Source organism: Morone saxatilis, unplaced genomic scaffold, assembly GCF_004916995.1.
Source record: "Morone saxatilis isolate NCDOM2014 unplaced genomic scaffold, NCSU_SB_2.0 Contig19, whole genome shotgun sequence".
NCBI lineage: Eukaryota > Metazoa > Chordata > Actinopteri > Moronidae > Morone > Morone saxatilis.
Window position 1 is genome coordinate 4,969,661 of NW_023339751.1, and position 15,965 is coordinate 4,985,625.

General features: G+C 42.0%; 2 protein-coding genes across 2 annotated transcripts in view; one reads left to right on the top strand and one right to left on the bottom strand.

Annotated features, from left to right (window-relative positions):
- The first annotated feature begins 291 nt into the window (after positions 1-291).
- Positions 292-3,143, top strand: mrpl2 (mitochondrial ribosomal protein L2). Its single transcript, XM_035664021.1, has 7 exons — positions 292-422; positions 524-692; positions 1,531-1,672; positions 1,771-1,886; positions 2,017-2,127; positions 2,606-2,679; positions 2,766-3,143. Exons 1-7 carry the CDS (start codon positions 348-350, stop codon positions 2,973-2,975), a joined length of 897 nt encoding a protein of 298 aa, XP_035519914.1. The 5' UTR covers positions 292-347; the 3' UTR covers positions 2,976-3,143.
- Positions 3,113-15,965, bottom strand: part of zmp:0000000755 (phosphofurin acidic cluster sorting protein 2) — a 45,965-nt gene continuing 33,112 nt past the window's right edge. Inside the window, exons 11-24 of the mRNA XM_035664020.1 lie at positions 14,510-14,593; positions 13,601-13,728; positions 13,258-13,390; positions 13,058-13,162; positions 12,673-12,779; positions 11,415-11,569; positions 11,218-11,328; positions 9,946-10,048; positions 7,819-7,861; positions 7,679-7,721; positions 7,261-7,399; positions 6,931-7,154; positions 6,245-6,358; positions 3,113-6,016 (exon numbers count right to left, since the gene is read on the bottom strand). Of these exons, the coding sequence (XP_035519913.1) occupies positions 5,901-6,016; positions 6,245-6,358; positions 6,931-7,154; positions 7,261-7,399; positions 7,679-7,721; positions 7,819-7,861; positions 9,946-10,048; positions 11,218-11,328; positions 11,415-11,569; positions 12,673-12,779; positions 13,058-13,162; positions 13,258-13,390; positions 13,601-13,728; positions 14,510-14,593 (1,605 nt within the window). The 3' untranslated portion in view covers positions 3,113-5,900. The remainder of the gene's footprint in view (positions 6,017-6,244; positions 6,359-6,930; positions 7,155-7,260; positions 7,400-7,678; positions 7,722-7,818; positions 7,862-9,945; positions 10,049-11,217; positions 11,329-11,414; positions 11,570-12,672; positions 12,780-13,057; positions 13,163-13,257; positions 13,391-13,600; positions 13,729-14,509; positions 14,594-15,965) is intronic.

Genomic DNA, 15,965 nt, shown 5'->3' on the forward strand with positions numbered 1-15,965 from the left:
AGTGCACAGGAGGTGAAACTGGCTCCAGCTACCAGTCCACACTCTGTGGGACTTGAACCGGCCAAGCCAAGTCCCTACACACCGAGCTACTGCCGCCCCATTTACTTATGTCTTGTTGATTGTTGATTTTATGTCTTTTCTATTTAAAGAACCTTAATTTTCTTATTGCCTGTGTGCACCGTGGGTCAGAAAGGACTGAAATTCCATCCGTGCTGTATGTCGTGCGTGTATAACATACTTGACAATAAAGTTGACTTGACTAGTGGGCAGATGAAGTGAAGGTGCACCACTAACTGTGTCTAACGGCCTCTCCTCCGCTCCCTCAGCTCTGCCAGCAGGACGTTGTTATGATGTCGGTGTCGTGTCTAACTCGAGCTCTGCGGTCCCTGGCTCTCTCCCAGCCTGCACTGCTCTCCTCGCAGGTAACCCCCCCACCCCACACCCTTCCAGTCAGCCATACTCTGGAGATCTGAACCACCACAACTACCCAGTCATGAGCAATTGTGCCTTTTTGTGTCGACAGGCAGTCGCACAGACTAAGCTGGGACCTCTGGGGCCCGCTGCGGTCGGGCAGTGCAGGGGCTTCCTCACCACGGCCTCTCTGGAGCAGAACAGGACATTTTGGAAGCAGAGGGAGAAGTACACCGTCAAGCCTATAGGGATGAAAAAGACAGGAGGCAGAGATCACACGGGTAAAGATGTGTGCTCAGTGTAGCAAAAATAGGATGAGTGGTTGTGTGTTTACAGGCCAGGCTGGAGGAGGATGGGGGGATGCAGCTGGCTTATAATGTGCAGGTGTGGATTTATTATATAGTATATTAAAAACATATAAATCTCAAACAGAGTTTAAAACAAGCGTTTTTCCCCTCAGTGTCAATTTAGTCGAGACCTACGTGTTAAAACAGACCTGGACGTGTGTATTCTGAACAGAGGAAGACAGTGAAACTACCCTTTAATTTAACAACTGGAGTAAAGGATTTAAATCTGCCACAGAGTTTGAACTATTACTCAGTTAGTTTTATTTGAAAACAGCTTTTGATATAAACCCGTATCAGGTCGTCTTTACAGAGGAAAAACTGAAATTGTCCTATAGACTAGATATTTCACAAATCTTTAACAGGGTTGGAAATGGAACTAAAAGTATTATTTTATTAACTGAGTGATTGATGGACAGAAAAAGAATCAGTGTTTTGATAAATGATGAATTGTAATGCCAAAAAAGTACTTAATTTCACCTTCTCAGTTGTGAGAATTTGCTGCTTTCCTTCGTCTTATGCGATAGAAACTGAATATGTTTGGATTGTGGACTGTTGCTTGAACAAAAAAAACAACCTGAAGATTTTACCCTCGACCTTTTTAAACCATTTTATGATATCTTATAGACCAGCTGATAAATCAATTGACAAAATAATTAGCAGAATAATTGATAATGAATTGTTGTGAATAATCATTAGTGGCGGCATGTATTTGCTCTTATACTATCTGTGATACGAGTGAAAAGAGCTGCTCCACTTTCTTTCTGCCACACAGGAAGGATACGGACACACGGCATTGGCGGTGGACATAAACAGAAGTACCGGTGGATAGACTATCAGCGACTAGTCTATGAAGCAGGCAAAGAGCCCCAGACCTTTGAGGAGAAGGTTGTTGAAGTGCGATACGACCCGTGCAGGTGAGACCGGCTTTCACCATGCATTCACTTTGATTGACACGTTGTAAAGGTCATGAAAAACATACAGTTGGTCGTCACAATCTGTGTTGTCTACGCAGGTCGGCTGACATCGCCCTGGTAGCTGGAGGCAGCCGCAAAAGATGGATTATCGCCACAGAGAACATGCAGGCTGGAGATGTCATTAAAACCTCTGGAGTTATTGGACGCATGGCAGGTACGAGATTCGCTCTGGTTTGTCATCCTCCAAACCTTCCTTAGAGATGATGGAAGTAACTATTCAGTAGATTTTGGACTATCTGTATTTAACACGCAATGATATCGTATCCTTTTGTTTTACTGTGCAGTCTCAGCCAATGAGGGTGACGCATACCCACTGGGAGCTCTGCCTGTGGGGACACTGGTGAACAACCTGGAGGTAGAACCAGGGAAGGGATCCGAGTACATTCGTGCAGCAGGTCATTTATCATTTGTAATGTATTTCTACTTTAGTAAATTTATGTTTAGATTCTGTTACTAATGCAACTAATGATCATTTTCAGTCTGGATTATTTAATTTTTTTTTCAAATTTATCATTTAGTTTCTAAAATGTCATAAAATGGTGTATTAGAAAATGACTCCATAACTAAAAGATTTTCCATTTATAATGATGTAAAGTCAGTTGTTTTCAAATAACTTCTGTTGATCAACAAATCAATTGATTAATTTTCAGTATTAGTATATTGTGACTTAATAATGTAATGCATACTCACGGATGCACACATGTACATCCACCTCATTATGTAAATTTGACAGTAAATAAGTTACGTATTTATTGTATTGTGTACTTTAAGATCCTGTTACTGCATATCCTTGTGAAAGTTTCATAATCGTTTCATCTCGTGTTATCTGAATGCGTTGTACTGTAAAATGTGCTTTCTCTACTTGGTTTTCAGGTACAAGTGGCGTTTTGCTCCGTAAAGTAAATGGAACAGCAATCGTTCAGCTTCCGTCCAAGCAGCAGGTTCAGGTGAGGCTATCTGGATTAAGATTCCACCTGCTGTGTACAAATCATGTTCTTCTCTGGACTGAATGTTGTCATCTCGACACACACAGGTACTGGAGACCTGCATGGTGACGGTGGGACGCGTGTCCAATGTCGACCATAATAAACAGATAATCGGCAAAGCCGGTCGCAATCGCTGGCTTGGAAAACGCCCTTCGAGTGGCTTGTGGCAGAGGAAGGGAGGCTGGGCAGGACGCAAGATTAAACCGCTGCCACCGATGAAGAGTTACATCAACCTGCCCTCAATCTCAGCTGAATAACACAACATGAGTCTGGACATGTTCGGGACTGGACATTGTGGTCTGCTTATAATCGCCTTGTATTAATATTGTGGTCGTTACAATGAAATCAAAAGCGATTGTTCGGAGAAGAAACGTGAATAAAGACGAGCTGTTTGTACAGAAGATTAAAAATTTTATTAAACACAACTGCTTGTGAGAGCATGGAAAGAAACAAAACAATATAAAAATCCAAAACATATTTACATCTATTGTAAAACATGCAGAGTAACCCATATTTTTAGTGGTAAATTTAAAAATACTGTCATGTCATTTAAAATAGAGTTTGTGCAAAGACACTGGGTGGCATTTCAAGTAACAGGAGCAATGAGATGGCATGTTGTAATTCTAGTTTGACCATTAATGAAAAACATTAAAACTGATGTTAAGAGTTTTCGCAATTTCTTTGCAGAGCCAAAGTGAGCATGCCTGCTCATTGATCCAGTCTTGCAAAACACCCCCATGCTACCTCTAGATTTAGGGAGAAAAAAAAAACAAAAACTTGAGGTCAAATACATTGAAATACACTTGTCGTTATGCCCGTTTAGTATTTAAGAGGCTAACTCGAATGACAAATTCCCTCAAACAACTCTGCCCTGGCTAACACTTCACAGCCCGAGTTTATAAATGTGTAAGGGCCAGTTGGTCTCCCAACTAAGAGAAGATAGTGAACCCTTCAAAAAGCAGGAGACAAGAAAACTTGACTGTGTAGTCACAGGCAGACACATACGGTGGTAGCTGCAAAATAAGCTTTTCAACATCAAGTGGCAAAAACATTAAGTAACAGACAGCCATGACCTCAAAGAGTGCTTGAACCCATCAACATAAACACAACATCCCTATGAAAAAGGGTCATTTTGAAAAGAACGGCCTTCTCTTGAATATAGGTAGTGGCATACATTTCAAATATATCACCTCTATCACTTCACCTCAAAACCAAAGTATGTCCCAATTTGAGCTAAAATGTGTATAAAACCACATGAAAGTGCATTACAAAGTGTATGATGTATGAGAAATGACATACCTAATAGTGTTTGCATTGTACAATTCAACTTCATAGTTATGAGCTCTGGAAATATATTTGGCATTTATGTCAAGAAATAAAGGTAAGCTACTTGTGCTTTCAATTTAGTGGAAGGGGGGATTTGTGATTCACAATAATACATCTTGTATATATTTCTATACAATGCTAAAAAAGCCAGCCTATCAAAGCTTGTAAGTCTTCACTTTATAAAAAGCAACAACAAACTCATACAGAAGGCCCTTTGTCCAAAGGTTTCCTATTGCAAAAGTTTCACGTAACACTATTCAGGGAGTACCATCAAACATATAGCACACCTACACAGACACACATAGGCAGTGACTTGGAGGTCTGGCAAGACTCCATACACTTTCCATCCTATTTTAAAAGCAATTCAATACTTGCATTGTGCTCGACACTGCTGTCAAAGCATATTTCAAGTCGGACCAACTCATCTGTTATTTTCCCACGACAGGCCTACACGATATTTAATGACCAACCTATCAGTATGTTTTAGGTTAGGTACTACTTGCATGTCCAGCCACGGTGAAGCTGTGTCATAGGACACAATGGTAATTGCTTGGTTACAATGTGCACACATCCTGTAAATGCTTAATGGGTTTACATATGGCCAAATGTGGAACTGCTAAATTTGTCAAAATTCATAACTCAGTAATCGTATTACTGATCTCCACAGGGACCACATATGCATTACTTTTACTTTTCAGTTTAACATACTATGAAGTTTGGCCAAGCCAAGAGCTCTGGTGCTTAGACTGTAAAACAAACCTGACTTTGGCACATCACTGAACATCTGGAGAAATCCAGTATTTGCTAAGTTACTGCAGGTCTGTGAGACATCTGCTCAGGTAAGCCATTAGATCAAGCTGAACACACAGTGGCCATGTTTATCAAATGAATGTTGTTAAACCTAAAATTACTCTAAGAAGGCCCAATCAGAACACGGGTGGGAACTGCAACTGGGAAACTGAAAAACAATTCAGGACCTTGAAACAATAAGACAGTTCATACAGTCACAACTTAATTTGGCATTCAGCTGTTGATAGTTGAAATATGTTGTTTTGTGTGTCGTGTTACCCTGCTTCTAAGTGGATGTTACTGTACAGTCTGACACCGATACAAAATCTTCAGCACTTACAATAACAAACTCATTTGATGAACTGCTCACGTTACAAATGTATCATAGCTACATTCATTCTAGCTACCTTCAAAAATACCTTGCTTGAGTTGTTTTTTTGATTTGCTTTAGGTACACAGTGTGCTTAGAAGCAACGAGGCAAAAAGAACTTGCGTTCCTCTCTATAAAAAATTACCTTTTTTGAGAAAGTAAAGGGACGAGTAAGAAAACTGAGCACTGACTTAGAAGAGAAGGATTCCATCTAGATTCACAGCAATATTCCAACTTTCAACAACAAACACAAACACGGTCTCAAACAATCTCACACACACCACTGCACATCACCATCACACTCCTCATTGTCTATAGAGTAACAATAAATGTAGGATTTCACAGAAATAATAAAATGTTAACAAAAACAAAGTGCAAACACAGCTGCCATTATCGAAATGTGGCAAATTGTCAAAAACCTCAAAATACCTCCGAGGCGGTAGCACAAATCTTACAAAATAGTACTTGTTCTTTTTGTAGTGTGTAAAAAACAACAACAACACCCAACAACATCAAAAACATCAAATTGACAACATGAAATTTGTGTATTGAACACTTGGTTGTGAGTCAGTAAGATTTCCACAGGAAAACTATTACTGCCGGTGGCCTGTTGGCTTTTCCTCTAATTCTCTGTAGCCTCTCGGTGAGACAAGTGCAGCGGAGAGTCTGGTGGTGGTTGGGTGGATGGTGGCCGGGGTCACACAGGCTTAGTGTAACCAAAGATTCCCACCGGGAAGTGCTTGACATGTGTGGGCCACTGGGCAGCGAGCTGGAAAAACTTCACATCATTCCACTCCACTCCATCAATAGTGACTACGGATGAAAAAGGATGAGAGTTAATGCATGAATAAATGCATGCATGAATAAATGCATTCAAAAATGTCATAACAGATGCTTATGTATTTGCACTGCCAGCTGTTCAAGAGCAGATCATTATTTTTATTTATTTTTTTACATCAGTTACTATTTAATCTTGAGGAAGGTCCTGACCTGAACACAAGATGGCAGTATAGCTTCAGATTGTGTGCACACCGGCCTTACCTCTCAGCATTGTGTGCTGGTGTTTGGCTGTGCAGATCAACCTGCTGATACCATCGATCACTTGGCTCTTAGAGTCCAGCTCTTTCTCCTTGGGCTTCTTGCTGAGAAAAATTACTGGAAAGGGAAACAAAGAGTGAGCCAAGGACTAAAAAATACACTTTCTTTACATATTCTACACAATACACAGTGTATTTACAAGTCTTGGGGAGTACTACTGCTTATCTTTGAGCATAAGTTGTTGTTGTTCTTTTGTGGCTCCACTGTGCAAAGTCTGTGCCTCAAGTGATGTCATCTGAGTCAGCATTGGTTGACTACAACTACAACTACAACTTTGAAAATAAACAAAAAATAAATATAAATTGCTAGCATAACATGCCTGAATCTCTGACTGAACTGTCGGAATTTAGTTGAATTGTGGGTGTTGTAGGCACCGGGTTTTGACAAGGAAGAAGGATGTATGGAATTAAATATCTCTGGTTCTGCTTTTTTGAATTTTTGAATCAAGATTTGTTACATTTTCGGGGCATTGAGCTAAAAGCCTAATAAAAAAGGCAAATAAAATCCAGCTAAATTTTAAGGAATATTCATGTTATGCTTACACATCAAACTATTAATAGGTTTTTATTACAAAGTACATTGACTTTCATTTCTATGTGGGTGTGTCAATCATAATTTCCAAAACGTACCTTTCTTGTTCTTCTCCTTGGTGACTACAGTCATGGCCATGCTGGGTGGAGGGGTGAGCTCCCCTCCACAAGGCAGGCGGCTGACTTGCAGTGAACGGAAGTTACTCTTCAGGGTGTTCTTCAGTCCCACGTCTCTCTTCTCCCCCTCTTTCTTCTTCTCTGGGCCTTGCCACGTCCAGTAGTCCACCTGGAGCCCCATCACTTCACTGCCCGAACATGGAGAACTACAAAGGAAAACAGTGGAAGTCAGGAACACTACAGACATCACTCTGCTACTAAAACAGCTCAGGGTGAAAAAGAAAAGATAGGACGTGGTTTTGTCTTTCGTACCCAGCTCCAGAAAGGGCGGTGGACACAGAGGGAGACTGTGGGGGGGTTCCCCCAATCTCCTTCCCATACGGACCAGCCAATGGGGGCGTTGGGGAGGACAGGATGCTTGTGTTGACCCCCATCGCATCATCTGAGTCCACTGCAAATTGGGGGTAAAAATAATCTCATACACGAACATTCAGAGTAAAACTACACACTGTAAGAGAAAATGTGTATCGCTCGCTTGGGTAGAAATACAGAAATTCTAGATTCCAGTACATGAAGGGAAATAAATGAAAAAAATGTCTTCTTTCCTGATCCGAATCTGTATCCAGTGAGTGACATCTTTGCTTTATTACATCTCTGTCTCAGCACAACATTAAAATGTTGAACACACTAACCTGACGAAATACTACACCTTAAAAATTCCTTTCCTTACCTGAAGTTGAGAGGCTTTGCTCCACAATTCCAACTTTCACAACCTGCAAGAATAAAAAAGGTTTCAGTGTGAAAATAAACTAAACACAGAATGAATGAATATTTCTGACACATTTGCAAAGGGGAAAAAGAAAATCTTACCCCAATAAATGGCACAAATTTCTGACAGGAGTCCTCATCGGGGCTGTAAACAGAGAGAGAGGGTATAGAGGCTGTGAGTATGACCAGAGGTGGGGTTTAACACTTCAACACTCCAGAGGTGCACATGAACACTCAATGGTCCTGGAGGGAAGATGGCGGTGGCATGGCCTTCACCATGTCCCATCGCAGCAGAAATGGCACATGACTGGCTTGGGTGGAATGGGGTCATCTTGGGGGTCACGTTACAATGAGATGAATGAGAGGACCGCTCCTTACAACCAAGAGAAGATCGGGTCTTATCAGCCAGTGCTAGGATAAGGGAGCTATTTTCATACGTGGGACAAAAAAGTGATAAACTTTGGCCCAATTGTAGTAACCATGTGGCTAATTTACACTACTACTCTGAGCAGGTCACCAGTTCATTAATACATGCTTATACAAAGATAGGAAGAAACAGGACGCCAGTCATTGTCAAAGTTCAATATACACTCGGGTCACAACAACAGACTCAAAACAGCAAAAGTGCACCCAATGATCCGGCACTGAGGAGCTGAGATAGTGTTATCTTTCTGTAAGTGTCCTCTATCATGCGGCAACCAGCAGTGAAACTCTTAAACTAGCCGGTGAGTCTCTCCCAGTCTTTCACGGGTCTGCAAAATGGATCGCACCCCCAGAAAACAACGGGAGCACGAGCAAAGCTGCTGGCCCTCGTTTATTGCAGAAACAGGAGCGCAGGCCCCGGTAACCTTACCACCTTGAGCATTAGTGATTTATTATGTCATTATATTTCATTACATACTGTAAGGTGTATATTTAGCAAAGCAACACCCCCACAGAACAAAACCCACCAACTGCTTTAACATTGCTTCGAGAATATATATATATATAAGGAAATATGTGTTTCAGAGTTAGTATTTGAGCAGTTTAGAATGAGTGTGAAATATTACATTAACATTACCAATGTTATTATTTCTTGTGACTGATACTCTGGCATGCAGTAGTCAGAGCAGTCAATACTATTGAGTGAAAGTTTATAATTATGTAGCAACTCCTAAGGGCAAACCAATACACGTCCTGAGACCGCTTTCAAACCAACATAAAATCTGACGCTAAAATTTTATGGGTCACTCTAAATGACTTCTACTCGTTCGACACTGCTCATGACACTGATATTGCTGATGTATGAGCCAGAAAACCATTCCACTTTGTGAATAATCGGGGTCGTTTTAGAGGTTGTTAGGCAAATCTTCACAGCAACAACACAGAAGACAAGAGTAAGAATCAAAGTCACACCGAACCAAAGACACAAGTCAGGACAGAGTGCAAAGTGAAGTTACAGTGAGTATCGAGTGTGAAAAGGGAAATGTTAGGACACAGCAAGGAGCTCAAGCCAAATGGAGGAGAGAAAATCAGGAGGGCAAAACAAGAGTTGAATTAGATACCTGATGTAAAAATCAAAATACAAACTCCTTTTCCTTGAATGCAAATCAAAGGGGAAAGGGGGAAGAAGGAATGCAACAGTGTTAAAACTGTGTGTTGTATTTAGTACCTTCTGACCAATAGGAAGCCACTCTTACAAAGAGGGGACGGGTTTGGTCAGACCTCAGAAAGAAAGCAAACAAATGCACACAGAAATGCAACGGACTGTCTGTTGAGTGTGTTTGTGTTTGTGAGACGACTGGGTTGTATGTAGAAGCCAAGGCCTGCGCTGATCTGAAAACTGAACCCATGCTTTATATTTCATAATCAGCCATTAACCTTTATCAAAATGTGAATCTGAATTCGGAACCTGTGTCTTCTGGGCTCGTTTATGTAGAATGAACAGAATTATCATCACACATCACAGCGACTTGTATGTGTGTGTTCAATATATGTGCCTACTTGCATGCATATGCATTTAAACATCTTCCTCATGCAGTACAACAAATTCTATATTTGCATCTAGGACCAATTATTAATGACAAAATAGATAAACTGAACATTCATATCAGTACTCCGTGTTAGAGGCCCTTCCAACACAGGCATGCTAAAAAAAGAGCAAAGAAAGCACAAGAACATAACATGCGTACACACACAAACATGCAGTGCATGAATATGCTCAAACATAGATAATGAATGTGACTTTACCTCTTCTGTTTGTAGGTGAGCATAGCTTCTGAGATGGGGAACTGGTGGGACACGTTGGCACCGGCCAGATACTGAACGACTCGTCCTGCTACATCTATGTTATCTGCAGGGAGCACAGAGACAGGTGCTTAACAACATGCCTCTCCTGTTCCACGTCTGACTAACAAGCTGCCAGAGAATTGACGCAAATGCTAATTTTCACATACAGCAGATCGATAGAAGAGTGTGCATTAATCATTTTCATTCTGCTGAATTAAGGGGGTGGGGGTGAGGCGCTGAGTGTAAAATGTCATTAAGACGTGGGTGAAGTCAGCCACACAGCACACAAGATGAATTGTGTGTCAAACAGACGGACTGTGGGCCACATGCAGCCCGGCATACATATTTGGCACCTTGAAATGTGGAAACAGAATGTCAGTTTATTTTGATTACCTCTCTTGAGTTTAAACCAATTATGCTTGTGAAAGGAAGAACGCATGGCCAGATGTTGTAAATGCTGCTGTTGTGACTGCAGCTCATGTCAAGAATAAAAGATGGAAAACCCAGAACTTTTTTTTTTTGTTCACATCTTTTATTTTATTCTTGCAACCCCTTTTGAAATGATTCTAAATAATGCGTGGGACTATAACTCTTTGCACCTAAGGGGTTTAAATTATGTGACTTAATATGTGGGGATGGGTGAGGATTATCAGGCTTGTTTGGGCAGAACAAGTGAGAACTGATGAAAAGGATGTGAATAGAAGCTTAAACATGGATGTGCGTGTGAGCAAACAATTGTAAGACTTACAAAGGGCAAGTGGGTGTAAAAAGAAATTCAAACCTAATAGAAAAAGAGTTTTAATTCTACAAAATATTCCTAAAATACACAGTTTAATAATGGAAAATCCCTTTGTTTCAGTCTCTTGGATTAATACTACCTTTAAAGCCAAAACCATAACAGGTAAACAGAAAGTGAAAAAACCCACACCATCCTGTGTTTTTTAAACAATAGTTACATTGTTTTCAATATTACAATCCATTTTTAAAATGTTCGGGGGAAATATCTGAGTCATTGACGGTCTTCTTAAGCTGCAGCAGAGTTTACAGGGAGGAGGAGTAGTGCCATTCGCAACACCAAAGCAGGCTGTAGCTGACTTTTGCAACTGAAATCTGTTTGTCGCATCCATCAGGCCTTGACCCGTGCTCTGGCCTCATTTCTTTCCCTTTCAAGTTGGCTGAACATTAGACACGCAGACTTGCTCTGTAGCCACACACCAGAGCTATGCATCCTACCTGAGGCGGGCCGTTCCGTCCTGCAGAACAGCTCCCTCCACGCAGTGTCCATAAAGATGCTGTTGAACCTGCTGTCAAAGGAGGCCACATACTTCGCCAGGGGATGAGAACCTGTGCAGAAGTGCAGAAAAAACCTTTATGTATAAAACAAAGCTAAACATACGCAGCATGTCAGCTCGCTATTTGTGATGACTTACCTATGGGGATCACCAGAAAGCGTATATAACTGAGCCAGTCGGGTGTCTTGTTGGCCAGCTGCTCCACAAAGAACCTCAGGATGGTGCTGAGGTAACTCTGGTCGCCTGCCACTGCCACCTTCATCGTCGGTGGTGTCTGTGCGTTGCAGTTACAGCTGCAAGGATTAAGATGAGGAGGGAACGAATGAGTCATTTAGAGAAAGAAAGAGCTCAATATAATGAAAGATGTGGGTCAGACAGGTTGTGTGAGAAAATGTATGGCTGTCTGAGAGAAAGATTCATATCTCAACAGGGTTTTTTCCTGGTTTAAAACCGGTTTTACCTTTTTTGAGAGCCAGATTATGTCATATTTGTTTGCAGGTATATGCAAGCCTTTCTCAAGTTAAACCAAATATTTCAACAGCTTTTAGATCCTAATCCTACAATGACAAACATAATCTTTAAAATTTATCTGAAAATGTATTTAAAAATAGACTTAAACTGAACTGGTTTGATTAATTGCTCACTTCAAAACACATGAAACAAAAAAAAGGCATTAATCCCTAAAATTAAGTTTTACAAAGCTATTTTTTATTTCATGTCTTACAAGTAATTACGTGCTGTATGTGGTTTTAAGGACTGTCTGGGGGACTTTGTAGCTAAGTGCTTCAGGATTTGAAACATCAAAGGTTTATGAAGTAAGATTATACTGTCCAATAGCAGAACAGGACCTTAATATATATGGGTTTAAAAATGCCTATTTACTCTCAGTGACAAAATATGAGGAAAAACCCTGCAGCCAGCTGAAGCTACAACAGCACTGAGCGAGCATGTTCACATCAGAGACGTGCATGGCCTCAGCTGGAGTAAACAGGTTGACAGAGGAGCAGGTGCGTGAAGAGTGGAAAAGTTGCAGTTCGGTTGGATTAAAGAGAAAACATGTTTAACAGAAGCAGCACAGCAGACTGAGACAGCCTCGTCTCCCACTGACATGACTTCCTGAGGAGATGGCAGCTGAGCAGATGGATTCAAGATAGAGAGAAGAAGGCTGAACTTCAACTTTTCATGAGAGAACAGGCACATTCTGAGAGAATGGGTTCACAGACAGCGAGTGCTTCAGCAGCGTGAGCGATGGCGCCTTGGAATTCTCTGGCAGCGACCCACCGTAAACATGCACAGTTTGGCGAAGACTACTCCGAGATAACAAGCGACAAGATCACACTTTCTGGTGTCGTTCAACCAATGCTTGTGTATGTATGTATGTATGTATGTGACTCACAATCTCTGGATGCGAGTAACGATGGTGTTGAAGGCAGCCTGAACATCGGCAGCAGAGCAGGTGGACACAATGGGCTGGGCCTGTTCATGGAGCAACTCAGCTACATACTGCACAGAAACATACATGAGAGGGGCACGATGAGTTAATGGATATACAAGAGGCAGGGTCGATCGGGTTGGAAAGAAAGCAGGAAAAACATGCTACTGGGGTACACAATCGTTTCTTTTTGTATTTCAGGCTTTTTGCAATAATGTCAGGAAATGCTTGTAGCAGGGCTAGCAAGTCAGCCTTATCTTGCATGAGCCAAGTGTTTCCACTCTATATATGAAGAGATGAAGGTAAGGTAGTTTATGATTGAAAGTAATATGTACAGAAAAACACGCACCTGTCCTTGCCACTCCATGGTGTTAATGAGGATGATGCTCTCTGGTAGGCGTTCGTCAGAGATGAGGATCTGGTTCAGCTGGTCATACACAGACTTCCTGGGAACCTTTGAGACAAGCAGAGAGGCTGAGATTGACACAAGCCAGCACATTTCCACTTGAATAAAAGCATATGTAAAGAACTGGTCTGTGAGTGGTTTACCTGCGCAATGAGTCGTGAGTCTGGGGAGCACTCGCTCTCCATGCTGCTGGTCCTGTCGCTCTGGGCCTTGGAGTTCTGTCTGTCTTTCATGGAGGTGCTGCGAGGACGCCTCTGCAGCCTGTTCTCCACTTTACTGAGGGAGAGACAAAAACACAAGGAGCTCAAAATACATGACAGGCCGAGAAAGGAACCTTATCAACTTGGGAAGTTTCATGAAAGAAACAGTTGAGGAAACACCCGTTCCTGATTACACATTAAAACTGATACAATCTAAAGTAACTTTTGTACATACATGGTGACATAACACTGAGCATGTTTCCAGATGTAGTGATCAGCAGTGTACCTGGGAGACATGTGGTTTTGGGACTCTGTCTTGCAGAGCTTGCCAACAGTGCTGGTCATTCGTTCAGTGTTGACATCCCAGCTGCTCACCTCCCCCGGCCCTGGCCCGCTGTCGTCAGGCTCTGGCTCCTGAACCAAAAGGGGGGGAGCAAAGATGAGCCAAGAGGGCTGCAGGAGGACAATACTGATGTTTATCATACAACACAAGCACTGTCATGTTCCATCAATATACACCAGTTTCTCTCTCAGACTTCAGGTACACTCTGGATTATTTTTTTGTGTGTGGTGCATCCGCAGCTGGCATTTTAAGAGCAAGAGTTGAAAGAGTTGAGGTGGGGAGGGAGGTAGAGAGGTGCTGGCCTGGTGAATAATTGAGCTTTGCTGTTGAGAGGTTGGAGATAATGATGCGAGCCCACCACGACAGACGAAATAAAAAGTCATGGTCTCTTAGCAGGAGACTGGGGAAACACTGTTCCTGCAGTTTAGATATTCTGTTTGAAATGGGTTATTGGAGCGGTGCGTCAAGCCCGAGTCCCGGCGCTCAGAGGGGGAGCCGGGGGTTAGACGAACAAGGTTAGACTGACCCGACAGCACAAAGACAACAACAAACACAAACGCCCCCCCTTTCGATCCTCATCAGTCAGTATCTATCCAGTCACTATCCAGCATGGGGCTGCCTTGTCTGCTATGCTGATCCATAATGGATGACAGTGCTGTTTGGTTTGCCTGCCCTTGCATACTCCCTCCCGCTATGCTTTTTCTTGGAAAACAACAACGACCCATGGGAGGAAAGGGCACTCAAGTGGAGAGGGTAGGGGGTTGAAAAAGAAAAATCTGAGAAAGAGACGTTCAATGGGGATTAAGTTTAGGGAAAAAAAGTAGTACAACAACTGTTATTCCAAAAACATACCCCAACAGTTGTATCTGTTATGCTGTCATCTTGATACCGGGCCCCTTGCACTTTACATCTGTCAACAGTCAGAAAGTCTCCAATCTGCAGGGTAAATACACACACATGTGCACACACACCGCACCACACACCACCACACACACCACACACACACCACTTCACACTCATCTATCTCTCTCCCTATCTATTTCTCTTAAAAACATAATCTACTCACATAGAGATATCACCCACAAAGATATCACACAAAAATATTCTTTTCTAGTTCCTATTTATCTATATCTTCACTCTCACCTTTTTTTTTTTTATCTGAACATGGTCGTTTGCTATCTTCTCCCCATTCTGCCCTCAGCTCAAGACTCGGACTACTCAAGGATACGTTAACTGGACTCGATATTCTTACTAGGCTCTGTGGCAACCTTTGGTGGGCATGAGCCTGGAGCAGTTAATATGAATATTCTCTAAAAGCCTTCATATACCGATTTCAATTACAGCCCACCTAATCGAATTACATAATCCCCAAAAGACAATAACTGTACACCATACATTATACTCGTCAATGTTTCTTGCTTCAATACAAAGTGGTTTTAACGTGCATCATTGTAAACATCGAGCTTACCATTATTTTTTTTTTTTTTTTTTTTTTTTCTTTTTTCTTATGTTTTTATTTCAATATTAGATCAAGACTTCCATTTTTAGCCTGTAAGACGGTCTTTCATGAAGTTTCGACTGGAGAACTCTAATTGAGTAAAATTGGAAGGCTATAGCAGTCTTAATGCTCCGGGCTGTTTTATTACAGGCTAAAATGGATTCCCAGATATTTCATAAACCAGCACTCCTCTCTCGGCCATCCAGACTCAATGTCTCTCTTCTCTTTCTTTTCTCTGGCCTCCATTGTTGGGGTTCTGCAATGGGCCAGATAAAATTCTTACTGGAGTAGGAGTCTCAGAAGAATATGTCCATTCCAATCTTCTCTCTGAAGCAATGGCGATGCATATCTGTGTCTGTGTGTTTTTGTGTGTGTGTGTGTGTGTGTGGTGTCTGTGGTTGACACTGGGTGTTGGTGGAGAGCGTCAGTTTCCAGTGGCATTCTATAGGAATACTGGAAGGCTGTGAAGGGGTGAAGTAGTCAGGGTAAGGACGTCGCAGGTCCCACCCATAGCTTTCGGTATGTTAGGCCTGGGGGTGGGGAGGCTTGGGTGGGCTGCATTGCCACTCGATGCCTCAGAATATCGTGTGCCTGCGCAGTCGAAAAGTTCACGAAAATATAGCGTCATATTTCATAGTGGCCTCCGCTGAGACCACACAGATAAGCGACAGATGGGGACTGGTACCAACATTTCATAGGGTACTCTCGGGGGCATATTTCTTTACTTAACACGGGTTACAAAACAAATGACTTTCTCCAGCAAAAGAGAGGGCAGAATTTTGAACTCGGGTGAACCTAAATGTGGGCCTT